This window comes from Oryza brachyantha, chromosome 3, assembly GCF_000231095.2.
Source record: "Oryza brachyantha chromosome 3, ObraRS2, whole genome shotgun sequence".
NCBI classification, from domain to species: Eukaryota; Viridiplantae; Streptophyta; class Magnoliopsida; order Poales; family Poaceae; genus Oryza; species Oryza brachyantha.
Genome location: NC_023165.2, coordinates 13,839,868 through 13,867,085, shown reverse-complemented (window position 1 = coordinate 13,867,085; position 27,218 = coordinate 13,839,868). Strand labels below are relative to the sequence as shown.

At 40.1% G+C, this 27,218-nt stretch overlaps 2 protein-coding genes, 1 long non-coding RNA gene and 1 pseudogene across 3 annotated transcripts; 1 reads left to right on the top strand and 3 right to left on the bottom strand.

The window, feature by feature from the left end:
* Positions 1–6,515: 6,515 nt before the first annotated feature.
* On the bottom strand, positions 6,516–13,046 carry LOC102710482 (3-oxoacyl-[acyl-carrier-protein] synthase II, chloroplastic-like). Its single transcript, XM_006651418.3, has 13 exons — positions 12,866–13,046; positions 11,950–12,155; positions 11,673–11,876; positions 11,448–11,558; positions 11,261–11,356; positions 11,139–11,184; positions 10,930–11,009; positions 10,675–10,743; positions 10,464–10,548; positions 10,204–10,358; positions 10,014–10,094; positions 7,665–7,724; positions 6,516–7,048 (listed from the first exon to the last, which is right to left on the bottom strand). Exons 1-13 carry the CDS (start codon positions 13,029–13,031, stop codon positions 6,932–6,934), a joined length of 1,476 nt encoding a protein of 491 aa, XP_006651481.2. The 5' UTR covers positions 13,032–13,046; the 3' UTR covers positions 6,516–6,931.
* Positions 13,047–16,757: 3,711 nt separating this feature from the next.
* Positions 16,758–20,105, bottom strand: LOC102710195 (annotated as a pseudogene).
* Positions 20,106–20,671: 566 nt separating this feature from the next.
* LOC107303919 lies at positions 20,672–21,477 on the top strand. Its single transcript, XR_001549886.2, has 3 exons — positions 20,672–20,779; positions 20,916–21,022; positions 21,169–21,477. It is a non-coding gene; the product is annotated as an uncharacterized LOC107303919 (long non-coding RNA).
* Positions 21,478–21,934: 457 nt separating this feature from the next.
* On the bottom strand, positions 21,935–26,211 carry LOC102709915 (dolichyl-phosphate beta-glucosyltransferase). The gene is made up of 12 exons (XM_040521884.1): positions 26,091–26,211; positions 24,562–24,880; positions 24,415–24,485; positions 24,257–24,314; positions 24,013–24,119; positions 23,821–23,866; positions 23,325–23,459; positions 23,126–23,215; positions 22,898–23,026; positions 22,699–22,782; positions 22,532–22,596; positions 21,935–22,410 (listed from the first exon to the last, which is right to left on the bottom strand). Exons 2-12 carry the CDS (start codon positions 24,640–24,642, stop codon positions 22,224–22,226), a joined length of 1,053 nt encoding a protein of 350 aa, XP_040377818.1. The 5' UTR covers positions 24,643–24,880; positions 26,091–26,211; the 3' UTR covers positions 21,935–22,223.
* Positions 26,212–27,218: the final 1,007 nt, after the last annotated feature.

Sequence of the window (27,218 nt, the reverse complement as noted above, 5' to 3'; positions counted from 1 at the left end):
TTGTATCTGCAAGCAATAATGAAGCTCAAAGGAAAAGGAATGCGCAAGTGAACTAACTAGTATACAGTACAGGGTTTGCAATTTAGGTAAGCACTTTTATTCTGGTGGCTGAAATTACCTGTTACCGGAAATTTTTAAAAATCAGAAATTTTGAAGGATTTTTTTTCAAATTCAAATGCTAATAATGGTTGTTTTCTCACCAAATACAAGAATTCTGAAAAATATAAATAATCATGCCAACTCCAACTGTCCAAATAGTTCAAATAGTCCAAAAATATAAATGATCTTCACATGTTCAAATAGTACAGATTTTTCCCAAAAAAAATTACACTGAAATATTCATCGGATACCCCACTCCCATTGGACCCCATCGGCAGAATTGAAATTCCTGGTCATTGTGAAATTGCAAACCCTGGTACTGTACTGCACAAAGTAGCTTATAATAGTGTACTTTTAGTTGAAACCACTATATATGACTATTTAATGATAACTTATAACACATCAGAAAGTTGAAATTGATCCGTGGTATATATTTGATGAGTACAAGAAACTCTTGCCTAACTAATTAGGAGTTTGGATTGCAAAATGTCTAAAGAAACTGCAACATTATTTTTCCTCTTCCTCGAGATCACTACTTAGGTCTTTTCCCAAAAACATCACATCGAATTTTTGGACATCTAAATGAAGTATTAAAAATACATGAATATTAAAACTAATTATACAGTTATGTGTAAAATCGTGAGACGAATCTTTTGAGTCTAATTAGGACATGATTAGCCATAAATACTACAGTAATCAACATGTGCTAGTGACGAATTAATTAGACTCAAAAGATTCGTTAAGCGGTTTCCAGGCAAAATCTAAAATTTGTTTTTTTATTCATGTCCGAAAACTTTTTCCTATATTCTATCAAACGTTTGACGTGACCTTTTTACCCAAAATTACTAGTAGACTGGTTACTTGGATTTTGGACGCATGCATGCATGCAATATCTCTTCATCGAGCAAGCAGCAAAGCTAGCTACTGAAGCTAGCTAGGTTCGTTGCTGGCACACTGCAGTGAATGATTTTCACTGTGGGTCTGTGATGTTTGTCTATGCTAAAATGTGTGTATGCCAATGCAAAGAATTGCTGCCCCACTCTAGCTAGCTAGATGAGGTGACACATGTGTAGCCATATAGCTGGGGGCTAGCATTGATAATATGCAGGCCTCCTGATCACAAGTGCACTGTAATTTCCTGCATCATCCATCACTGCCTGATCGATCAGATAGCTTCTTCAGCCTGGTAAATTGTTCATCAGGTTGTACAGTACTGTATGTTATGTAGAGCCTAGAGGAGGAACAGACTGGCAGGCAGTACAATTGGCTGTAGCCTGACACGCATGATCGATCGGTCAGAAACTTTCAGAAGGGTAATCAAGATTTGCATGCATGCAGCTATGCAAGAGCGTAATTGGTTGTACGAGGCGCCCAAGTGAAATTGAAGTTTCATAAAAAGTACTGTCAGTACTGAAATCTCCACAATTTCTCTTCTTCTTCAGCAAAAGCACTTCGATATATCTTCTCCTCGGGTGAGCGACTGATCCTCTTCTCTGCCAACGGTTCGGGGAGTGGAACTGTGGAAGGCAGGGGTCTTCCTGATGGGTTTAGAGACATGGTTTGAAAGGGAGTGGCCCAACAGTAGGTAATAAACATGTGCGTGTGGCGAGCAGTGGAACCACCCTCAAAATTAACCACAGGATTAAAGGAGGAGGGTCGTATGGAAATTCTATTCAAACCTCTAAGTGGTGAGAGCATCTCCAACAAGAGACTAATATGAGTTTTAAAAATTAAATTTTGGTATTAGAGACTAAAAACGCACTCCAACGAATGCCTAAAAGTACTCCCAAACTTTTAGCATCCCCAAGCACATGTACTTTTTGAGCTAAATTTTGGCCTTCTATTGGGGTTACCAATACAACAATTCATCACCCTTGGGAACAATCCTGCCCAGCTGCTGCCGCCGTCTCCCTCCCGATCACCTTCACGGCTGGTTGATAGATTTTGCTAGTTAATGTGCCTAAATAGTGGCTCTATGATGTAGCTCAGCGTGGATTGCAATCTAAAAAATATATTGATGTAGCACACCGAAGTATTTTAACAAATATATACTAGCTCATAAAGTTTTTGTGCACACAAGCAGAAGTAGAAGTATTTTAACAAATATATCCAGCATTTTACTCTGAAGTAGAATACCAATGATTTTAATTGAGACAAAAGATTAACGCGGTCCATTTCAAAAATTTTGGGAACCAATTATAGGGCCACTAGCTGTTGGACAGGGTGATTTTTGGATCTAATAGTTTTTAGGATGATACCAATCCAGAATTATTAGGGGCTAATTTTTAGCCTCCTGCTGAAGATGCTATTATAGGGTGAGCGTATTGGTGGTGTGCCTAGTGGCAAAGGAGCCGTGAGAGACGAAGGCCGGTGGGATAGGGACATCTATCAACTGCTTGCTCTGTTTGGAGAGGAGTTGGGAGAGGGAGAGGGAGAGGGGGAGGGGAAGGAAGGAGGCCAATCTGGTTGGCTTGCAAGATGGGTAACATAGCGGTTCATGTGAGCTTGTAGATTATAATTTAGAGTTGATCACACTTGTTGTAGCCTTGTAGGCCTAAGGAAAGGAGGAAGAAAGATTTTCATTCATCACAATTTCCATATTGTCTGGTCATAAAAAAGTGATTAAGATTTGTGGGTAGTTTTAGGTGACTGGAAAATAAATTGACTCCTTTATAAAACTATGTTTTAGCTAGCTAGAAACATCAACAATAGTTGATAAAAGATGGGACTTTGCTGATCTTATAATTTTCAGCCCACCTGTCAAGCAATCATGGAATAAAAACATTGGACCTGTTCTTATTGTTGTTGCAGGTTGGACCAGGGGTAAACCAATATTTTCATATTAAACCAATATTTCGATTGAAGTAAGGTAAATTAACTTACCCTGATATAGAAAACGTAGTAATGGATTAATACATGATTAATTAAGTATTAATTATTAAAAAATACAAAATAGACTAATATGATTTTTAAAACAACTTTCCTATAGAAAATTTTTATAAAAAATACACCGTTTAGTAGTTCGGGAAGTGTGCGCGCGGAAAATAAGGGGATAAGTTAACTTATGGGCAGCAAACTCGAATGCGGCCTAGGTATTTTTACAAACCATTATAATTTGGATATATTCTTCTACTCCAGATATGTCTCTCTTGAGGTAGAGCCACAAGGAAACAGGTTGAGTGCTCACAAGGAAATACTACTCTATTTATTTATTTTTTTTTATTTGATACCTTTGACTTTTATATCTACGTTTGATTATTTATCTTGATATTTTTTTTACAAATATGTAAAATTATGAGTTATGCTTAACGTATCTTTAATGATAAAACAAATCAAAACATAATAATTATATGTTTTTTAAAATAATATAAATGGTTAAACGTTGATAACGGCATCGAGTAAAGAATAGAAACAGCGGCAGTACTTACAAAGATAATCAATCAGGCATGTCCTTTCCTTAGGCTGTTAAGCTAAGTTTAGCATGTAATATATCATCGGTTAGGAACTGATGTTTCGTACGTACACTCTATTTGACAAGGCCTTTTGCAATGTGAGCATTGACATACATATTCCAAACTCCTTCCACGCAACAAGCAAACATGCAAGCATCATTGTGTTAGTTTTGCATGGGCCTTGACCTTGAGATGTACACGTTGGAATTAATGGAAAGTATTCTCCCTAGAACTAGAAGCTCAGCTCAGCTCACGTACGTACGTGGTTTGGGTTCCCGGCTTTCTCGTTTTCTCAGAAAAGACCCAAGACCGGCCGAGAGAAAAACTAAAACCAATTGCATATATGACAGCGCTAAAGAGTCAAGAGGAGACATGCATGACAAAGGGAATGGGGTCGTCGAAGAGAGTTGGAAGCTGGTGTATATATATATAGTTACAAGAAATCGATCGGTTCAAACTATATATAACATACTATTTGTACATATATATAGCTAGTCCAATGTGTAAGTGTTGATAAACACCTAGCTAGCTAGTCCAAACTACAGTAGTGGCAACAGAAGGTGATCCAATATGCAATCTACTCTAAGACCACAATATTGCAACCAAGATTTGAAGGTATTACACTTTTTTTTCTTGATTTAACAATTTTGTTAATGTTTCAACCATTACAATTTGATGTAATTGCATGCACACGATCAAAATGTTGCAACTACATTTTCTTTACAACGAACTACAATTATATTTCATTTATTTTCATGATGCATGCAAATATTTTTCCTCAGCAAGTACTACGAGGCTCTTAATACAAACCCCATTACCCCAAGATGTCTTGCAAGATTAAATAGTGAGGTAAAGAGAGAAGGGATAAGAAAGGGAATGAGCAGCCCCTCATGCAAAGAGTAATTTCCACACAATCTCCAACAATAAAAGAGAAATAGTAGCTATAATGGCTGATTGAAATTAGTATACTAGACGCAGTGTAAAAAGGTGATGTGTTATGTATGCCACCTCTTAATTATTTAGTTACTTACATGGACAAAATTAGAGATGGCATCCACCTCTATTATAAAACTTGCTCTTAGGTTTTCCTCATAATTCTTAGATTTATGTTTGCTTCTTTGAATATAATAAAATGTTTGACAATCCGAAGATTTTGCAAATATCCATGTCCGATGCCTACTCGTATCTTTAATAAATGCCAATTAAAATTGCATCAAAATTATATTTTTTTTAATAAACATAAATAATACAGTCTGCGACACCATTAATATGGCATCCTGCATCCCCAACCCCTAAATCCATGGAGTCCACTCTACATGGTCAGTAGACCCACATTCACCATTTATGCTTTCGTTCTCTTTTTTTTACTTTCGTCGTCGCTTTACGTGAAAGGGTTTATTCGGATAATATGCTTAGTATGAACTGAGGGGCTGTTTGGATATGGGATTTTTTTTAGTCCCTTATCACATCGGATGTTTGGACGTAATTAGGAGTATTAAATATAGACGGCTAACAAAACTAATTGCATAATAATGGTTATTTCATTAGACAATTTTTTAAGTATAATTAATCCATGATTAGCAAATGTTTACTGTAGAATCACATTCGCTAATTATGGACTAATTAGGCTCAATAGATTCGTCTCGGGAAATAATCCAAAGTATTAGGTGGGTTTTATTAATAGTTTATATTTAATACTTCTAATTAGTATCCAAACATTCGATGTGACAGAGATTAAAAAAGTTGGATGTAACCAAACAGGCACTGAGTATACAAGTTGGTCCAAATCTCCAAACTTTCCATATGAAGAATAATCTCACCAACCGATCATTTGGCCTAACGGGTTGAACAGGAACAAGAACACACAAAAGGATCAAAAAACTACCAATATATTAGGGCATCACGCTTAATTAGGACGCATGATAGTTTATGTGTTGACATCAACATGTCATCCACATAAAATCTTTGACGTTGATCCAACGGAATCCTTGAGTGCTAGTTATCCTCTTCAATAAATACTTAACAATTTCTATTTAAAAGTGATAGACCAGCTTTCCATATCATTGTCTAACCTTCAGAGAAAAAACTTCTCTGGCGCAATTTTAATATTTGTTTGGTCTTGCATTTACTGGACTATTTATATTTTTAGCTATTTTAAAAACTTATTTTATAAATAGTCGCTAAGAACTTATTCTAACAATGAACCTTTTACTCGACGCCAGAGCTATTAGCAGCGAGATTAAACAAGTCTGTGTTTAAGCCAATATAGCCCTGATAAAGCAATAAAGCATCTCTACCAATAGATGTGAGACTGAGCAAGCAACCTATGCCTTGTACGAAAGTCTCATGTTCAAATCTTGGTTGTTCTCGTTTTTTATTATTCGTCTTGTCTTTTCTTCTTTAATTGGTTAACAATAGGAATGCATCAGATCGGTGCCAACTACAAGTGCTCAGCACAGGTGGCTTAGTCACCAAGATGTTCAACATCGGTGCTAACAACTCTAGCACCGAGCTAAAAGTCCGTTGTTAGGAAAGTTTTCTCTATGGATCTATTTATAAGTCAAGGGGGTGATTATTTGATTTTTTCTAGGAAAAGAAAGTAGTTGGTATATTTCCGATAATTTATGAATATTTTTATTCGTGTTCTTTGATTTCTAAAAACTATGGCTAAAAAATAAAATATGATTAAAAAACCTCAAATCAACTCTAGATTTAGGGCTAGAAATTTAAAATTTTGCTTATAAACATAAATAGAAGCAAAAAAGATAAGACGTGTATTTTATTAAAGGGTCAATATGTCCAAAGACCAGCATGCTTTTATGTCAGATCAAATGATAGGTCGAATCTTTTTCAAGGAAATTACAAGGGCCTTGGATATAAGAGTTAGCTGGATACCATTAGCTTATTACAATTAGCAAGGCATTATAAAACGTCAAATCTCAGTACCTTGGCAGTTTTGTGCTATATTTATCGGCAGTAAGGAAAAAAAAAAAGCACTATAAAAAGTATCTGTCGGGCAAACGGCGAGACCAAAAAAAAAAAACGGCCCCAATAAAGTTTCTATAGACGAGAAATTCAATTACACATCTGAAACAAAATGAGATTGGCAACATGGCACATGCAACACATTTGAAATGAAACAACTTTTCGGACGGACACCCTTTTATCTTGGGATTCTTGCAAGCTTTCCGATACAAATGAACCCAACTGCTTTCTTTGTTCTTGCTCCGTTGTATGGCAGCGTAATTCTACTAAGCCTGGATTTTTCTTTTCTGTTTTGTAGTTTGCAACTCAGGAATGTTATTCAGTCTAGTAATCTTCTTACACAAAGTCCCCATGATGCAATCGGACCATATAGCCTACCAAATCATCAGCTGAGGTCACTTGAAGGGTGCAAACAAAACCGATGAGTTATGCCCACCGAATCCGAATGAGTTCGACAACGCCACCTTTACATCACATCTCTCCTTTTCTGATCCCACTAAAATGTTGACATCCTGGATCAAATATTGAAACCGCAAGAATTTTGGATGAATTAAAACATGGTGTAAAGGATTGTAGAAAATAAGGAAAAAATAAAAGTTTGTTCCAAATCACTAATATATCTTCCGTTCCACGTTATAAGGTTTTTCATGTCCTATGTATATTATTATGGATGCTAAAGAAGCTAACACATATATAAAACATATACATTAATCCATAGATGAATCTAGATGTTACCAGAAAGTCATATAATATAGAATGAAGGGGGATATATGCTACAGTTTGGGCAACAGTTTGATCTAAACAAAGGTAAAGCAAGATCTTTCTGTAATATTCCTGGTATCAGTCATTTTGGGAAAATATCAATGACAACAGAAATAGGACTTCGACTGAAGCCATAGAATTAAATAAAAAATTTCTCAAGTTGAAAATGTGTGGAGCAAACATAATCTTTCTTTTTGTTTTGCAAACTACTGCACGTGTTTTTTTCATTCAAAATTCAGTATAAACAAGAGCCTTGCAGAACCACATCAGTTTGCCATGTCTTCTCTTTAGTCTTATCTTTCTACCTGGATTAGCTCAATTTCGTAAAACATAAGGAAAGGAAAAAAAATGAGTGAATGAAATTACCACATTTTTCTCTGGGTTGTCTAAATTGATATTTGGGTGGACCCAGCCAGTCCTTATAGCCTGCATATACAAGCACAGCAGAAAAAACCATGAGGAACACAATCATGAATATTATTTGCATTGAGAAATATGATAATATGATGTGGCATGAATCCTAGCAGCTGATCAGCTGGTCATGAACTCATGATCACTGCTAGTAATTGAACTCCCTCCTTTCACAAATAGATGTTGGTTTAGGATGTGTGTGATCAAACCTCATAATCACAAATCACTAATATATGAAACAATATTAAGATGTGATATGTAAACTGAGATGGATTGATGGTGCACTATTAAACTGCAACAACTTCTGTCCTCAACAGGAATTGTTCAGGTTGCTGCTGGACTACTAATGGACGTTGGTACCTGGAGGGCGTACCTAATGGTAGATATCAATGATATATGGAGATGGGGTGATTGGCTATAATGGTTAACTATTCACTAAAATAATGTTTTTTAAAAAAAGAAAAAGAAGAGAGAGTACAAACACTTATAAGAATACAAAAAGAATTCCACGTCTTTTTCTAGTTGACCCATTCACTGACACACCAACTCCATGAAACACTAAAAGGTCAGAAAAAACATTGCCAGTTGTACAAAACCTTTGGTGGTTTGCCACTGGATCTATTAGAATGTTAAATTACAATTGCAAGCAGTGAAGAAAACTAGTCATCCTTAATGACACCTTACTTTTCAAGGGATGTTTTCATCAGCAGCTATACAAGCCCAAATGGCATGTCATACAGTGCTGGAAGTAATCTATGAACAATGTTAGTACAAATTGAATTTGAGTAGACCTTCCTAGCCATTCAATAGTAAGCACCCAACAAATATGCGCCATACCCCATCCTACTTAAGTAATCAAGTCTAATTTTCATTCTGAATTTTTTTCAGGGTACACACTCCCCAAATGCCCACATGAAAACTGTACCTTTATAAACTTTGACAAATATGGTCACTACAAGCAGATATTCTTCTGACAGGTCACCAGCTGAATTAAGCAGTGTTCAAATAAATCCCTTGAGAGAATCTTAGAAATATTACCTGCTGGATACTAGGGGTCTATGAGGCAATCAAGCTAAGCAATGACTGCCGTTTCATTATACCATTTTTAAAAACTGTTGAAGGATGTTATGTAAAATATCATGACATATATGTATTTGGGACAATTATGCAGAATTAACTTGACTGCATGCTTTGACAGCACAATTTTAGCAATGCCAAGTAGGTCCCAATTACCAAGGCACAGTAGGTCTGTAGCTTGGTTTTTGTTATTAAAACATCAACTGCACTCGCAAAATAGTATTGGAATATATATTGGGCAATCAAAACACTAATTTAAAAAAGTTCATGAAAGCTCACAAAGGTAAAGTACTAAAGTTCAAAAAAACGACACTAAACAATATAATAAGACAAGAAATAGTCATAAATGAAAATAGTGCAGCAAGACCTACAGGGAACTCTAATTAACGATCACATATTGGATGTTACGAGTGCCCACTCAAAGCCCCATGCTCAACTTTCACTTTGTACAATTTCGACTTTTGATATAGAAATATTACCTCCCAAATCAATCAAAACAATTTTCAACTCAAACAAATCACATCTATCAACTTCCATTCAAAATTCAAAGCTTAGGTTATTCAACTCTCAAACAGACTGGTATTTTACTTGGTAAATTGAAAAGTCTCCATCATAGCGCGTAAAAGATACTCGCTTCAGTCATTAATGTTTGTCGTTAGGACAAAAGGTTGTAGTCAAAAAATAGTTAATTTGGATGTCCGAAACGTCATATATAAATGATCATAGGTAGTATCTTGAGTTCTAACATGATTTCTTTAAGCTCCACTCAAAAACTGAAACTTAATAGACTGGGTTGAATTCAACTTTTTAAATTGGAATGGGTTTTCAACTGAGCATTTCCTAAACTTTCAATAGTACATGCACACCAGTGAGCACCAGCAAGGTGGCCAATACCAGTTGGGGCTGGTGGTGTGGGATGTGAATGTATTGAGGCCTTGTGGCCAGTGATGATAAGATGCTGTTTCCAACCTACGACACTCCATGGCAGATGTTTTTGTTGGGGTGCACATGGAGTAGTGCAAATAAATGAGTGGCAGAATGATAGAATAAAGCAGCAGATACTCTTCCCTCTGTGGGTTACTCCATTTGATTCATTACTCTTGGTCACAAGCACATCAGATGGGTAAAAACACAGGTGTGCTGCCTGCTACGAGGGAACTCACAGACCCAGTAGATTGGGGAAGATAAAAACGTTCTTCTGTAGTGGGTTCAAATGTAAACACTTACTTGTACAGCAGCCACAGCTTCTATTCCACCCGCAGCTCCTAGCAAGTGGCCCGTCATTGATTTTGTTGAGTTTACTCTAAGCTGCATTGTAGAATGCAAGGTTTAATATATGTAACTTCAAAAGTCCAAATCAATAGAAAATTATATAGGCTTTCAAAAGAAATAGAAGCTCTCTGAAATGTAGGCATGCCTGCGGATTATGACCAAAACAGCGGTTGAGAGCTTCAAATTCCTTCAAATCACCCATCTGTGTCGATGTTGCGTGAGCATTTACATAATTAATGTCTTCCTTTGCTACTCCAGCATCTGCTAGTGCATTTTCAATACAAAGGATAACCCCTCTACCTGACATTATATGAGCATAGTATAAGTATCTACATGGACAAGGAAATACGAGGAAAATAACCATGAATGGGACAATAATGCAGAAGGTATAACCACATTATTTACCTTCAGGATGTGGCTCTGTCATGTGGTATGCATCACACGTGAAGCTTCCTCCAAGAAACTCAGCATATATTTCTGCACCCCTTTGCTGCACAAATGTAAATCCATATTGGAAGTCTTAAATTTTGAACAAAATCACTATGAGCCAATCTGGAAAAAAAAATGAGTTTGCACAAGCAGAAACAAGAGACCAAAGGAAATTGCATAACGCAACCTTTGCATGCTCGAGTTCTTCCAGAAGCAGCACACCAGCCCCTTCTCCCATGACAAATCCATCACGATCCTATGTTAAAAAAGACAAACAAAAAAGAATATTGGACCGATGAGAGTTCTGCAGAATCATGACTGACTATCAAATATGCACAATAAGCCAGTAAGAGTGTTGTCGAATGCGTCATTCACACAAATAATAAATTGACTGGTTAAAAACAGTCGCTATGTAAAAAATATTTATTCTTGAACAACTAACCACATCCCAAGGCCGAGAAGCTTTTGCTGGATCACTATTCCTCTGTGAAAGAGCTCTGCACGCCACAAAACCTCCCAATCCTGCATGCAACAGTTTGGATTGTCTAAATAGCAAGCTTGGCTTGTGCAAGAAAAGGCAAAACGTTCACGTAAAAAGAAAATTCATAACAACTGGAATAATGATATCACAAGTACTTAAAGCCATCATACCAATTGGGATAATTGGTGCATCAGAACCACCACAGAGCATAACATCCTGCAAATTTAGGATAAATCGCAATTAGGATGTTTTCACCTTGCAGAAAAGAGCACAATAAGATGGTGTGGCTTACAGTTTCCCCTCTTCTGATGTGATTAGCTGCATTTAGTATGCAGAAGTTACTGGTGGCGCAAGCAGTAGAGATAGAATAGTTCGGGCCCATCCACCCCTGCTCAGGAATACAATTTTACTTCTTGAGAATTCATTGCTATTCAATGAGTTTATATATAAATAGTTAAAGGACAGATGGTATAAGGTACCAGATCCATCGCAAGGATTGCAGAACCCATGTTTGTAGTAGCAAAAGGTACACAGAACGGGTTCATCTTCTTGTATGATATCCTCAATGCTTCAATTGCATCACTAAAAACCTGCTTAAAATACCATCGTAAGCTGAACTAAACTAAAGAGGAAAGTGCCTAAAGAAAGAAGGCTGCTTCTTTTAGGAAGCATAATAACACAATTTAGTCTGCGCAGATTTGTACCTTCATGCCACCCATAGCAGATCCAATAAGAACTCCACATCTTGATTTATCCAACTCGTTCATGATTTCTTCGGTGATTCCACCGTTTTCCAATGCTTTCTTCCCAGCAGTTATCAAATATAGCATGAACTTGTCCATTCTCTTAGCTAATTTTGGTGCTACCCAGCCGTCCGTTGAAAAAGATTTGATTTCTCCTGCAATTCTCTGAATGAAATGAAAAATTATTTCTTGACTAAATTGTAAAATGAACTTCACATTCAGTAGAAAAGTAAAGTACCGTCGGGTAATTGGAGCAGTCAAATGCTTCTATCTCACTTATTCCACTAACACCCTGTAGAAGGTTGTTGTAAAACTCATCAGGATCATGGCCTAACGGTGTCACGACACCCATGCCAGTGACGACCACTCTCCGTTGTTTAATATCAGGCTTCTTGCTTTCCACAGCTCCCATTTCAGGATGCAAAGCTACAGCCATGGGTATTCCTGCAGTTCATAAGAAATACCATTTAGATGGTGTGAGACTAACTCAACTTGGGGCATATTACCAAACAAACAAAAGGTGGCACTATGCAAAAGCAAGCTTTTTATCGATTGGATGCTTCTTCGAGCACCAGATTATTGGTCACCTACGTGCCACTGAGAGAAACTACAAAATCGACGAATGGCAGGACTGTTTTGTTCAGATAATTCACCAGGGAAGCATGTGATGAAATGCAGTCACATTGTAATGGAAGCTGCTAGTTAAGCTTTTCAAACACACTATTTCAGTTATCTTAAGTACCATGTCAAACATTAGCCTTTCCCAGTGGTTCTTGCTCCTTCCCCTCAACCCCAGCATCACAGCCAACCAAGCATGCTGGTAGCAATTCACTCCAACAGCGTGCAACATACATAGCATTTGACGGACATGATGACGGTCAGGACTACACATGAGTTAAAAAAAAGTACTAACCAAGATGCCAGCACAACGCAGAGTATAATCCCAAATACGCGCACGAGCGATGTGACATCTAAAAACCGCACAAAAATCGCACCTTTACCGCACCACGAGCACCCGTCGATACTACCAACGCAGTAAAAAAGAAAAAAGAAATCCCCCCACTGCAAAAAAATGTTACAGTTTACACTGGAGCTGAGCAAAGACAGCACGCAAAAGATGTACTCCAATGGAGCCCGGGAAAGAAGGGACGCACCAGACCGGCCCCTGCCACGGCACCGCGCGCCGGGGCGGCGGCGCGCGCTGAACAGCCCGCCGGCGGCGCCGTGCCTGCGCAGCTTCTCCTTCTCGCCGTCGCCGCAGGCCGCCGACAGGCATGCGGCGACGAGCCAGGTGCAGAGCGGCGGCGCCACCCCGGCCATTGCTCCTCACGGGGCGGCCCCGGCCTGCTGGATCCCAACGCCCGCGACGGCGATGCGAGGCGCGCGCCCCCGGGGTTCGCGGCAGGCAAGGGAGGGATCGGGCGCATCCACTGGATAGGCGGCGGGGCAGCAAAACGCCGGCGGCGCCAAGAAACCCCCCGGTGGGCCGCGCCGCGCCGCGCGGAGATGCGTGCGGCGACGCCCGGGGCGAGGTGGGGCAGGCAGGGACAGGGGGAGGAGCAGGAGCGGCAGGGGAGGGAGGCGGCGAAGCGGGCTTTATAAGGAAAGGAGGCGGCTTGGGCGCATCTGAGAGGTGGCGGCAGCCGCCATTACCAGGTGGAGATGGAGGTGGAGGCGCTGGAGGCTGCGGTGGGTCGGAAAAACTTCGAGAAGCGGACGAGTTTTAATACCGGAAATGAATTAATAAAATTAATGAAAAAACCAGAAACTGATGTATTTTTTTATTGAACTTTTTTTCTCTTTTGGGTTTATGTATAACTATCAGAAATAGAGAAAACGGTGTTCTTAAAATAATATTAGCATCCATATCGTAAGACTTTCTTATTGTTGTCTAGATTTATTAGCATTTATATAAATTAGACAAGACTAGAAAATCCTACATCGTGAAATAGAGGGAGTAATATTAATAATAATATAGAAAAGATATGAATTTTGGTTTTGGTTGGTGTTTTGTGTGTGTGATGGGATTTTGATGAGGCCAGGTAGGGCTCTGGATGAGCTTGGGGGCCGATATGGATTGGATTTGGAGATCACAAGTTCACAACGTGGGAGACTTGACAGTGAGAGGTTTTTTCTGTAATCTGCACAAACAGAGAGAGAATGTGACTGAGACTTTTCCTTTTTTTTTTTTGTTGAGATGTTTTTTGTTCGTTTTGTTTTCTTCATTTAGAACTGGTGCTAGCACAGTACCATCTGGCAGTTGAGTTATTGCCATAGGCGACGTTCTGAATTATAATTATGGTTTTCTATGGACTTACGATATTGGTTGTTTAATGCTGTTGACCACCACCTAAAACTCTCTCTAATAAAAAAGTAAGTAAACATTTTTGAATGATACGTGAAGTCAACTCATTTAAATTTTGGCCGTCGATATTACTTTTAATATTTGGATTTAATTTTTAAAAATGATGCTGTTATATTTATCCTTCAAAGATAGTTTCAAAACATAATAACTTCTCTATATTCTTTATAGGTTTTTACTACTATTTAATATAATAATCAAGGTAATGTCGCGGTGATGTTGATCACGTGGTTGTCCAAAACATCACTTATTTGTGACCGTAGAGACTACTTTTCTAGATAGAAAGTCTTGAAGCATGCCCGACGAAAGAAAAAACATCGGAATATGAGTAGTACAAATTTGAATGCACCCAACTGCAGAATAAAATTGTATAGTTAATCCTAATTTCACCAAAATTCACGCATCCTTCACCGAAAAAACGAGGAAATGTATAATTTCAATTATATACATTGACCTTGTCTTTATAAAGATAGTGTTAGTTTTTAAATAATTTTGCAGAACTACATAGATTTCAAATTTGTGTTTATTTTCTTCAAAATTTATTCTGATAAGAACATATAAATCCATTGAAATTTAAGAACCTTAATGGTTTTTTTCCCAATTTGACACCCTCCAAAAAAAATTAGTAAGATCTATAGAATCATTCCAATTGTATTTCTTGGTGGCTAGTAATTCTAGAGCTAATTTTAAAGGACTTTAGAGTAGTTACTTTTGCTCTAGATGCATTTATTATTTTCAAATGTGCTATTGTCGAAAGGTCTGGTCAAAAGAAATATTATTGACTGAATTAGGCCAAACAAATTAAAAAAACCATTACTGTACTTGCATTCTAGAGTCTTTGTCAATTGCCTATTTAACTGCCTGAGCGGTTATTCGGTTCCCTTTGCTGTAGCTGCACGAGGGACACCGTGAAGCCAACGCAACAGTTCTTTGAACCTTATACTGGTTGCAAGTTTGCAGCGAACCACACGCCTCGAAGAAGATCCTCGTTGGTACTCGTAGGCCAGTGATATGTACAATACATATAGTACAGTACTACAAAAGAAGAAGAATTTTGAGGGGAACTACGAGGCTTAAATGACTCGAAGAAAATGGCTGCAGCAAAAATAGGAGCCAACAACTCCTGTTTCATTTATGTACCGTATTCGACTAGATTACTGTAGGAGTAATACAAAAAAATGAGAAAAAAAAATAAGGGTGATCTTTTGGCTTATTCTGGAAAAAACCAAGCAACAAATTTACAGATAAAAAATAATTTATAAATAAACTTTTATATACGTGTTTTAGCGACTTAAAAGCTAAGACTGAAAAATAAACTACGCTGAAAAAAACTTTAAAATTGACTTCAAAATTAAGATTGAAATATTCAAATTTTAGTAGAAATATAAACAAAAGGATAAAGCTGAATAACTCATGTTTGTCAAGCTTCATGACATAAGATAGGTAGAGCGCCGACAATGTGTAGGACATCATGACAGCAGCAACATTTGACAAGTTTAATGGGTTTAAGCAGTCCCAAAACACTGTTTCTCTGACCATTCTGGGCATTCTAGGGTAGGTCGGCAATTGGGCATTCAAGCGTCTGACTGATCTTCAGAAACCTCGAGCAGTGAAGGGAAATCAGCCATTACAAACCCATGTACTTAGACCAAATTCTCAATTAGTCAAGCTCCTGGAATGAAAGAATGTTCAGGCAAAATTTGACCCGGTGTCCATACTTCTCTCAGATTATATTACCTTTGACACAGCAAAACCAAAAGGAAAAAACTGATAAGCAAACGTCAAATGCGTGCCCAAATCTGGTCGTCGAGCAAGTACGACTGCACACGTCGGAATTCTAGATATCCAAGCTCCTACTGTTCTTGTCAAAACCCGGCAAGGTTTGGTTTGGGCTCTTCCAGCGGTGAGAAATCCAACGGCGAAATCATGCAAGTTGTAAGCTGAAACTTGCCAGGAATTTCTTCGTCTTCTCCTTGGGCAATCAGGCACGTCGCCGGCATTGCTCGGCTCACGCTTGTTTCATGAGGCTAAGCTGTTCGCCACAGCAACTGTTGGCTTGTAGCAGCTGGCACGCCCAGGCTGCATTTAGTTGCTAACCCAACAGCATTGATCGCCCTTACCAGCTTAATCAGATGACGATGATGTCTCAACCTTTTGGTCCCATTCCTTTCCTGATGATAATCTCCTCTTTCAGCTGCCAAGCTTTGCCCAAACATTCAGGAGGATACAGTGATGCAGTTCTTGTTGAGAAACTGTGCACATTTGTTTTGGCATCCGACTTTCAGGTGTTCTATCTGAACAGTAGTACAGCATAAGTTGATTCTGCTTCAGATCAAACCACCAGTGAAGAGAAGACAGGAGAATGAATACTCTCACCAAACGTAGGGCAGATGTGGCGCTTAATTGTCCATTAGCAAGTTGGGAAAAAAATTGGCAAAATGGAGGGATAGAAAGCTGCCTCCAATTATCAGAGTATTAATGAGCTTACAAAATCAGCTCAAACATTGCAAGTTTGCAACATGCTCAGTTGTCGAGATAGCGAGATAATGTTTTTTTCCCCAAGTCTTCCAAGAGAACAGAACATGTTTTCCAAACCGACTGTTTGAGCAACATATCACCATAATTTCAGGCAGCAACCTTATCCATGAGCGTTTGATCACAAGCAAAAATAGCACAGTCGCAAGTCACAGCATTTGATCACAAAATGAGCTTGAAGCAATGTTATCCATGAGCGTTGACATGAAACAAGTTAAACAGGCAGAAATGGCTGACAAGAAAGAAGTACCTAGATGCTTGGGTAGTTGATTCGCACTTAACATTAAGCAATACATTTAACAGGGAGCGACTTAAATAGATCCACCAAATACATTACACAATGTTAAGTAACTCGGTTATGCTTGGGTAGTTGATGAACGATGACTCGCATATAAAACCCTACACAATGTTAAGTAGGGGCTGGAACACTGCCTTCCTCCCAACCAGGGGCAGCAGGAGCAGGAGGTGCAGCCGCTGCATCCCATCCACAGGTGCTGCAGTTTGAATGCGAAACAAGCATTAGTCCATGTTGCAATTTTCGGAGAGTTTATGCAGTTCTCTCATTACAGAACCAATAAAAATGCCCTTATGATTAAAAAACAAATCGCAACTATGGTTCAAATCATTAGGTTAATCCCATATTCCCATGTCCCCAAACTCTTTCTATGCAATAATGCAATCAAACATGCCATCAGATAAAAGCCACCGCTAGAAAACAATGCATAATTGAAGTCTAACTAACTAGGCTAAGAAACTTGATAAAATTATATTCATTCAGCATCAGAATGTAATCCAACTGTTCAAAAAAATAATTATCGCCGTAGACCTTTTGAGTTTCTTCACATTTACAAATTACCAATAATCGCAAATGGAACTTTTCCATTTTCCCTGACAACATCCCACTTCCCCTCAAGAAATGTAGTAATATATTTACCTACCTCTGTCCCAGAAAAATTGAATTTCTGGAGATGAATCTGGATATAGTGGTTGTCCAGATTAATTCTTAGAATTTGGTTTTCTGTGGAATTGAGGGAGTAGGTAGTATGTACCCATGCCCTCGTAAAGCTTAATATGTGTACCATATGACCTAATAAGCTCATAATTTACAAAACTTCATATTATGAAAAACATAGAAGAATAATTAAATAAGGTAAAAATCATGTACTAACTCTACATTGCTTTGTAGCTGAATTAAGATTACTATAAAAAAAAGAAAGAGAAGGAAGCCCAACCTAGAGCAGCACCCCATTCCCCGGCTGGTGCAGCAGGAGGCTGAACCTCTCCACCCCATTGCTGGTCACCCAGTTGGGGCAGCAGTGTACTCAACTGCAGCATATTCAGGACCTACAGCAGCCTCCTCTTCCTCTTGCTCCTTTGCTTCCTCTGGATCTCTATAGAAGAAAAGATCAACCTACAAAACAGATACAGAATCAAGGAGAAATGAGAATTCAGTTGACAAGGCATCATGTTATACGCAGAAGGCAATTCAAGAACAGATCCAAACATGAAGAATCGAAATGTGAGCATCAGTTGTCAAAGTTTACCATGACTTCCCACTTGTGCCCAGGGAGAATTGTGCCACGCATCTGAAGAACCATCCTAGCAAGCAGCCAGAAGAGGCAACCAAATGCCAATGTCGACATAGCGCATGGGAGAATCAGTACCACAGAATGCAATAGTTGGGATGTTTCCAAGAGAAGACTCCTTGATTGGCTGCACACAGTTACACCAACACATTTACCACAGTACCAGATATAAACACATTTTGCAAACTCCGTTGCAATTAAAAGCTCATGGAACCAAAAAAAAAAAACCTGATGATCCGTCCTGGGGTCAGTGTGGATGAGAAGGCGTGGCTCGCTGAATGAGGTTTGCAGTTGATTGGTGAAGGTACCAGGAGTGTGCCTGCCAGCAATGGCGTGAGCACCATTGTACTGTGCAAACTTGAGGACAGCCCTCTGGCCATAAGGCCTAGCAGACTGCACGATGATGTACTGCGGGTTCTCGATTGCAACAATCACTCTGGCAGCCAGATAAAGCTTCTCCCAGGTTTTCCCAAGGTTGATGATGTAAATGCCTGGAGGAAAAATATGTAACCGTAGCCTCTTACCATAATTGATTTATATCGCTTCTAAACAAAACAATTGCAGTTGAAAGACGCCGACGCCTTTCACATTTCTATTTTCTTCAGTAGTAAAGAAAGATTCACTGAGACGCGCATACTTTATGTGAGTACAATTTTACCAGTTTCAAAGAGAGCTGAGGAATTGGAATTGCACAGCTCGAGCTCAGGACCAGGTTACTGCCCTAAAGTATCGACGCAATCAAGCATCAAAGACTTCAAATTTCCTCACAAACAAAACAAAATCACATATGAACATTCGTTAGTGGGTTACTCCTCCCTTTGTGCGGCGAACATCTACAAGCCTTGTGCGGTGAAAATCATATACGAAATAAAGCAGCAGATACTCCTCCCTTTGTTGGTTAGTCCATTTCATTGGTTACTCCATTTCACAAGCACCTCAGATGGGAAAAAACACGGGCATAATGCCTGCTACGGGGGAACTCACAGGCACCAGTAGATTGGGGAAGATAGAAACTTTCTTCTATAGTGGGTTCAAATGTAAACACACACTTGTACAGCAGCCACAGCTTCTATTCCACCAGCAGCTCCAAGCAGGTGGCCTGTCATTGATTTCGTCGAGTTTACTCTAAGCTGCATCGTTGAATGCAAGGCTAAATATATGGAACTCCAAATCAATTGAAAATTATATAGGTTTTCAAAAGTAATAGAAGTTCTCTGAAATGTAGGCATGCCTGCGGATTATGACCAAAACAGCGGTTGAGAGCTTCAAATTCCTTCAAATCACCCGTCTGCGCAGATGTTGCATGAGCATCTACATAATTGGATATCTTCCTTTGCTACTCCTGCATCTGCTACTGCATTTTCAATACAAAGGATAACCCCTCTACCTGATATTATATGAGCATAGAATCAGTATCTACATGGACAAGGAAATACGAGGAAAATAACCATGAATGGGACAACAATGAACCACAAGGTATAACCATATTATTCACCTTCAGGATTTGGCTCTGTCATGTGGTATGCATCACATGTGAAGCTTCCTCCAAGAAACTCATCATATATTTCTGCACCCCTTTGCTGCAGAAATGTAAATCCATATTGGAAGTCTTAAATTTTGAAGAAAAACACTATGAGCCAATCAGGGAAAAAAAAGATGAGTTTGCACAAACACAAACAAGGGACCAAAGGAAATTGCAAAAGTGCAACCTTTGTGTTCTCAAGTTCTTGTAGAAGCAGCCACACCAGCCCCTTCTCCCATGACAATTTTATAGATGTTTCCTCTTATGAAGAGAAACACTCTGTAAAATGTTGTTGTTTCCATCAATCAGCAATCAGATATCCACGAATTAAAAATTCATATAATCATCAATCAGCAATCAGATAGGGAAAAAAACTATATACCCGGCATGGAGGCGGTGGCACCTGGCGGCGGCGGGACGGAAGGGCGCGATGGAGGGATGTGACAACCCGTTTATAGTGTAGATTATAGGGTAGATTTCGGTGTGACAACCCGTTTATAGGTTTAAAACACGAAGAAAGAGAAGAAAACCCGGTCTAGCAGGCGTGGGTCGGCTGTGTTGAACACTTCGACTCGACACGAGCAAATCTCCCCATCTCGAGGACTCGGCGCGCACGCGACAATGCGAGCGACAACAGTAGTGGCCGGGCAGGGGTGGTCTCGTCTCCGACCGTCGCCCTGGCGGCCGCCGTCTAGCCACTCGCCCCCATCACCGACCTCCTCCCCGCCACCCTCTCGCTGACCACCCTCCTCGTCTCCCTCGTAACCTCCAACCCCCGAACCCCCTCCCCCACCCTCATCGTTCTACTCATGTCGTCTCTTCTCTCTTGCGCAGGTGGTCGCCCTGGTGATGAGCGCCGCTGCCTTCTTCTTCGAGCATATTTAGAAGATCGGATGCATGCACTCGTAAGAGCTTCCGTAACTACCCAATAATGTCGTTGTTTGCTCTGGCAATCTGCCTGTGTTTGTTTTGACTGGTGTGTTGTTCTGGATCTCACGCCCACAGGCTGGAAAGGATCGCAATCTCATCCACATTCTTCGAGGACCCCAATTCGCTCAACAAGGTGCACGAGGAATTCTGTTTACGCAATTCAATTTGAGTATTCGTTTCTCTCCTTTACTAGCTTCAAATTGAGTGCTCGAGATGTTGGATGGTGTGCACGTTAGGTGTTTGTTCATTTGCTTCTGTAATTGTGTTAGGTTCCTTGCCCCTCAATTTACGATCCTGCTGAGAAGTACATTTCGTCAATCATCCCTGCTTATAACGAGGAGCACCGGCTTCCTGAGGCTCTTTCAGAAACACTCGAGTAAGGCTATGCTGTGATACGTGCATTTCATGTTCCCTTTGCTTCTCTATTTCCTATAGTTGCACGATACTGTGAGTTGTTTTGTTATAGTCATTGCTATACTGGTCGGTGATGTTAATCTCTATGTTCTTTTGTTTCTCTCGTAGCTATCAGAAACAACGTTCAGCTACCGACAAGTCATTTACTTATGAGGTATGACAGGGCAGAACATGTTAGAAACTTTTATTCGATACATCAATACATCAGAAAGAAAGAAAAAACATTTGGCTAATTATGCTAGCAAAACTAAGTATGCACAAATGAGAAAGTGTGCATTTCAGTATCATGAGATATGTTAGTGAGCAGGTTAATCAATTCACCGCACTGGAAACAGTCCATTAGAATTGTAAATTTGTAATAACTGTTCCTACCCATATGTTGTTTTCTACCTAAGATATATCAATATCCTGTTTGGAGCGACGTTTTAATCATGACATTGTTGATCCAATGACGTATTTACATAAACTGGTGTGTCAGGTTGTCAGCCCTATTGTTGGAACCATGTAACTAGGGTAGTGACGTTTCATTTATCCTTCTGCTCTTTGTATCAATTGAGACAATAAGCTCAGATGCCTTTGCAATATTTCTTAACTCATCAACCATCTTCCTCAAATTAGACCATACTCTTTGAACAAGCATTACACATCTCCTTATTAGCATTTGCATCATTATTATTGCGGAACCTTTTATTTATAAATCCTCTGTAAATTAGCTAACTTTGGTAACCAGAGGACTGGTGGTTTTACTTAATTCATCAAGGTCTTGACATTTCGATCGCTAAGAATACGTATATAAAAGTGTTATTAACAAACTACTTTTCGTTTGCAAATGTCAGAAAAAGCCAAACAATCACCCCTATTGTTCTTATCACTCAGAAGGTAATTTATGACGGTGTGCCACACACAGTTACTGCTTGAAGCCAAAATTTTTAGAACAAGACAACCCCATCAGAATCAAGCATCAAAAATGGAAAAGGATTAAAGAACTTATCAGAAGGAACAATATATGTGATCTATGTTTGTTAAACTCTATGATTTATGATTGCCACAAATGGATTCTCTCTAGGTAAAAATCTTGGAAAAATTTTACATGTGAGCCTAGGCTTGGTGTACAGTCCAGTGATGATAAGCTATGGTGATTGTCAGCACACAGTGCATATGGTCTATGAGTAGATTTTCCATATGCCCAGTCCATAACCTACTTTGATCAGCAGGAGCTCAAATACCATATGCAGGATGCTTGTCATACGCACTTTGGATCCAGGTATTTCAGTCCAGTTTACAGATACTTCAGCCATGGGGATCCGGAGGTGTTTGCATAGGTAGACAAGCTCAACATCGAAGCACCACCTGGTTACACACAAAAAGAAAGGGGAACAGAAAAAAATCACCCACCACCATCAACTTTAGCCTTGCAAGAGGATTTGATAAATACTAGAAGCCTAATATTTAGAAAACATAACAACGGTACCTCTTCAATCTGATATTTGTAAAAAGTTTCCTTGCAGCAGCTCGTGTAAACATCTTGAAGCCGCACTAAATTAGTAATAAGAAAATGGAATTTAGTTAATAGCATGCTACCAAAGCGAACCGTACATGAATTAATGGCACACCTCATGTTTGGAAAAAAAAAAAAACCTGTGTATCTCTGATCCCAGGACCAGCGGTCAATAAAACTATCAGGTGGAAACCTTTCATAAGAAAATTCCGATACCATTTCCTCTGCAGTAAGCAAGGAAAAGCACAATATACCACAACATGAAAAATCTGATAGAACAAAAACACACCATTGATGGGGTTTCTTCTTTTGGGGGAGGGGGAGGGGGGGGGCACTTACTGTGGCAAGAGCCTGCTTCTCCAGATGAGCACGGGAACCAAAAACAGCAATTTCAGCATCAGATAGTCTCTGAGATGAACTAGCAGATGTAGCTGTGCTGGACTCGGTTTTTTTAGCCAATGCACAAACCTAGGAGCAAGATACAATTCTAAGATGTTACCGATTACAATCAAAATATGCATATACAAGTGTATACAACATGTTGTTCTGATTGATCTTATGACAAACCTGAGCTTCAAGCTTTTCCAAATCAGTAACCTTAGTTGCCCCGTCAGCGTCAAGCATGAGTAATAGTTCACCACGCGAATGGAGCATGCCCTATACAATGTTTGCACAAAAGGAAAATGATTAATCAGTGCTTATTTTTATTGAAGTAATGTGTGCGTGTGGGAGAGAGTAGAGGATGAATTGGCACTTAAACACTCACTTTTCTAACTGCTTCACCTTTACCATGGTTTCTTCCGAGTAGAAGAACTCTAACATTATCAATTTTGTGTTTCCGTACAAACTCAAAGGCAACTTTGGAGGTATGATCAGTACTTCCATCATCAACAATCAAGACCTTGATGAATTAAGTAAAACCACATCAGTCCTCTGGTTAAAACGTCGCTCCAAACAGGATCAAAACGTCGCTCCAAACAAGTTCATGATTAAAACGTTGCTCCAAACAGGACATTGATATATCTCAGGTAGAAAACAACATATGGGTAGGAAAAGTTATTACAAATTTACAATTCTAATGGACTGTCTCAAGTACGGCGAATTGATTAACCAGTGCACTAACATATCTCATGATACTGAAATGCACACTTTCTCATTTGTGCTTAGTTAGTTTTGCTAGCATAATTAGCCAAATGCTTTTTTTCTTTCTGATGTATTGTTGTATCGAATAAAGGTTTCTAACATGTTCTGCCCTGTCATACCTCATAAGTAAATGACTTCTCAGCAGCTGAACGTTGTTTCAGATAGCTATGAGAGAAACAAAAGAACACAGAGATTAACATCACATACCAATATAGCAATGACTATAACAAAACAACTCACATTATCGTTCAACTATAGGAAACAGAGAAGCAACGGGAACAGGAAATGTGCATATCATAGCAGAGCCTTACTTGAGTGTTTCCGAAAGAGCCTCAGGAAGCCGGTGCTCCTCGTTATAAGCGGGGATGATCAACGAAATGTACTTCTCAGCAGGATCGTAAATTGATGGGCAAGGAACCTAGCACAATTTACAGAAGCAAATGAACAAACACCTAATGTGCACACCATCCAACATCCCGAGCACTCAATTTGAAGCGAGTATAGGAGAGAAACGAATACTCAAATTGAAGTGAGTAAACAGAATTCCTCGCGTACCTTGTTGAGCGAATTGGGGTCCTCGAAGAAGGTGGACAAGACTGTGGTCCTCTCCAGCCTGCGGGCGTGAGATCCAGAACAACACACCAGTCAAAACAAACACATGCAGATCGCCAGAGCAAACAGCGACAGGATTGGGTAGTTACGGAAGCGCTTACGAGTGCATGCATCCGATCTTCCGGATGTGCTCGAAGAAGAAGGCAGCGGCGCTTAGCACCAGGGCGACCACCTGCGCACAAGAGGAAGAGACGACATGAGTAGAATGATGGGGGAGGGGGGGAGGGGGGGAGGGGGCTGGAGGTTACGAGGGAGACGAGGAGGGTCAGCGAAAGGGAGGCGGGGAGGAGGTCGGCGACGGGGGAGAGCGGCCAGACGGCGGCCGCCATCGCGACAGAGGGATGCCGTAGAGGAGGCGACGACACCCGGTTGAGGCGGCGGCTGGTAGGCCTGTGGCGACGGAGGTGAGGCGTAGAGGGGGCGGCACCCGGTGGAGGCGAGACGGCAGGGCGGCGGTGGATGGTAGGGCGGCGTTGGAGGTGAGGCGTGGAGGAGGCGGCGGCGGGATGGAAGGCGGCGATGAATGGAGGGCGTCAGTAGGAGGCGGCACCCGATTGAGAGTCCTACCTATATGTCATTAAAAAAGTTGGTGGTTACTTGCGTGCCACTAAAAAGTTTATAGACACCTATATGCCATCGACCCAACTTTCTTTTACCTACACGCCATTTTGGATGGATGGAGACTTAACAGTGTGAAATGGCGGTGTAAAAAGACTGTTTTGCCCATGTTAGCAAATAAATGACAGAAATAAATGTAGAGCAGTAAATAAATATGGAAAATCAGTAAATAATTTTGAAAATGACATAATTAATTTTAAATCAGGAAATAAGTAAGAAAAATCGTAATTAAATTATAAAATGTCTAGGAATTCACGAAAATTCAGGAAAATTGGCTCATAAATCCGGATAATTCTAAAAAATACAGGAAAATTCGTAAATAAATCCAAAAAATCACAGAAAATCAGGATAATTCAGGAAAATAATCAGAAAAATGCCCAAATTAATCAGTATATCAGAATAAATCATAAAAATATGGGAATACAATAGAAAAAATACATGACATTGGTACTAAATTACTTGGGTCATATCATCAACATTCAAGCAGGTGATTAACACTTATAATGATATTTGATTATGTTGTCAAACAAACTCAAATTAATAGACTAATGTAATCAATATGCCCCTATAATTGCTGTTCTTTCTTACTAAGATAAATGAACAGATATGACCTCAGACCCAAAAATACTTCATTTTTAGCTCTTCTTGTTTGTCCCATAAATTCTGAAACGGTTCACACATCCAATCCGCTACCCCTAGTGCATCGAAATCTCAACAAAGCATCAATCTCTACTACAGGAACTTAACACAAATACAAGTATAAAACTAAACCCCGGCATGGCTGGAAACTACAAACACGCAGAAATTTTTAAACGCATACCATGGGTACCACGTCCAATGGGATCAACTAAACCAATATCGTGCCCTAAACAAGCATGTACTAGTCATCAAATTCAAACCATGGGATGATGGGGTTCAGAACCTAGACTAGCTAGCGGGCAGGTTAACACGCAATCCGCATACAGATTTTGAACTAACTGAATTTGCATATATAACAAAAACAAATACCGTGTTTAGGGGGCGGACCAAACCATCGTGGGGCATGGGGGCCAAATTTCTTTGGGGGAAGAACAAACTAGCACCACTGATATTAGCACTACCAGCGAAGAACTAAAGCTACGGAGTATATCTGTGTATATCTGAGGATGCGGGCGCTCACCGGCGGGTCGGCGGAAGCAGCGGGGGCGGCGGCGCTGCTCCCGTCTCGCGGGATGGGGATCGGCGCAGGCGCGCGCCGGGCGGGCGGGCGAACTCGCGAGCCGATCGAGGGCGAGAGGGGGAGTCGAAGCCGAGGCGAGCCAGAGCCGGAGCGCGTCGGAGGAGGAGGAGGCGAGCAGAGCGGGGCCAGCCAGAGACGGAGAGGAGGAGGAGGCGACGGAGGTGAGGTGTAGAGGCGGCGCGGTGGATGCGAAACAGCAGGGAGGCGGCGGCGGCAGTGATGGTGGGACGGGAGGGCAGCGGAGGAGGGAGGGCGTAGAGGAGGAGGCGGCGGAGGAGGGAGGGAAGCTGCTTGTAGGGCCGCGGCGGCGGCGGCGGCGGCTAGGGTTTGAGGCTACTGGAAGGAGCTGGCGTAGAGGAGCAGCGGAGGAAGTGCATCGGCGGGACGGGAGGGAGGGAGTCACCGCTGATCTGGCCGTCCGATTCGACGGTGGATAGATTCTGGCCGTTGGATAATAAGTAAATCTAGGACCCGTTTGGTAGAGATGTGGACTCCAGATCTTAGCTCAAACCTCTAACTCCAACTCCAGTGAGAGCTGAAGAGCAGATATCAAAACTGTTTGGCTAGCTTGGTCTGCTTCAGAACTCCTAAAAAAAGATACGGAGTATATCGATAATAATACCCTTTGGATCATATGGAGTCATGATTAAACTATAATTTAATTATATTTCTTTTTCGTATAATTAAATACCGATTGTTTTTTAATTTGAACAACACAACTATATGGTTATAAAATCCTAAATGACAGTTAACATATAATATAAATGTTTAGTAATAATATATAGTCCTACATGAGTAGCAAATTCAAGTAATTATAATAAAATAACAAAGGGTAGTGGGTCTTTTGGCGTGGAGTGGAGCTGTGTAGCAACAAAAACCCAGCTTCACCTCTGTAGTTCATTTTTTAGGAACAGCTCCGTCAGTTCTGCTCCAAAAAAAAGAATATGTACCGTTTGGCACAACTCTGACTCCAGATAAGTTGGAGTTGGAGCTGGAGCTATGCCAAACGAGCCCCTAGTTTATGCAATATAGGTAGATTGGTCAATAGTAGGAATGTGTTAGCTTAGG

Bases quoted from the DNA above. Each gene is read 5' to 3' on its own strand.
- LOC102710482 (XM_006651418.3), bottom strand. From the start codon at position 13,031: ATGGCCGGGGTGGCGCCGCCGCTCTGCACCTGGCTCGTCGCCGCATGC. The intron at 10,549-10,674 runs GTTGCGTTATGC...ACATTTGTGCAG, and splicing joins AAGAACTCGAGCATGCAAAG to CAAAGGGGTGCAGAAATATA. The intron at 10,359-10,463 runs GTAAATAATGTG...ATATAATGTCAG, and splicing joins GACAGAGCCACATCCTGAAG to GTAGAGGGGTTATCCTTTGT.
- LOC102709915 (XM_040521884.1), bottom strand. From the start codon at position 24,642: ATGGCGGCCGCCGTCTGGCCGCTCTCCCCCGTCGCCGACCTCCTCCCC. The intron at 23,027-23,125 runs GTTTGTCATAAG...TCTTGCTCCTAG, and splicing joins TGGAAAAGCTTGAAGCTCAG to GTTTGTGCATTGGCTAAAAA. The intron at 22,597-22,698 runs GTTTTTTTTTTT...TTACTAATTTAG, and splicing joins CTGGGATCAGAGATACACAG to TGCGGCTTCAAGATGTTTAC.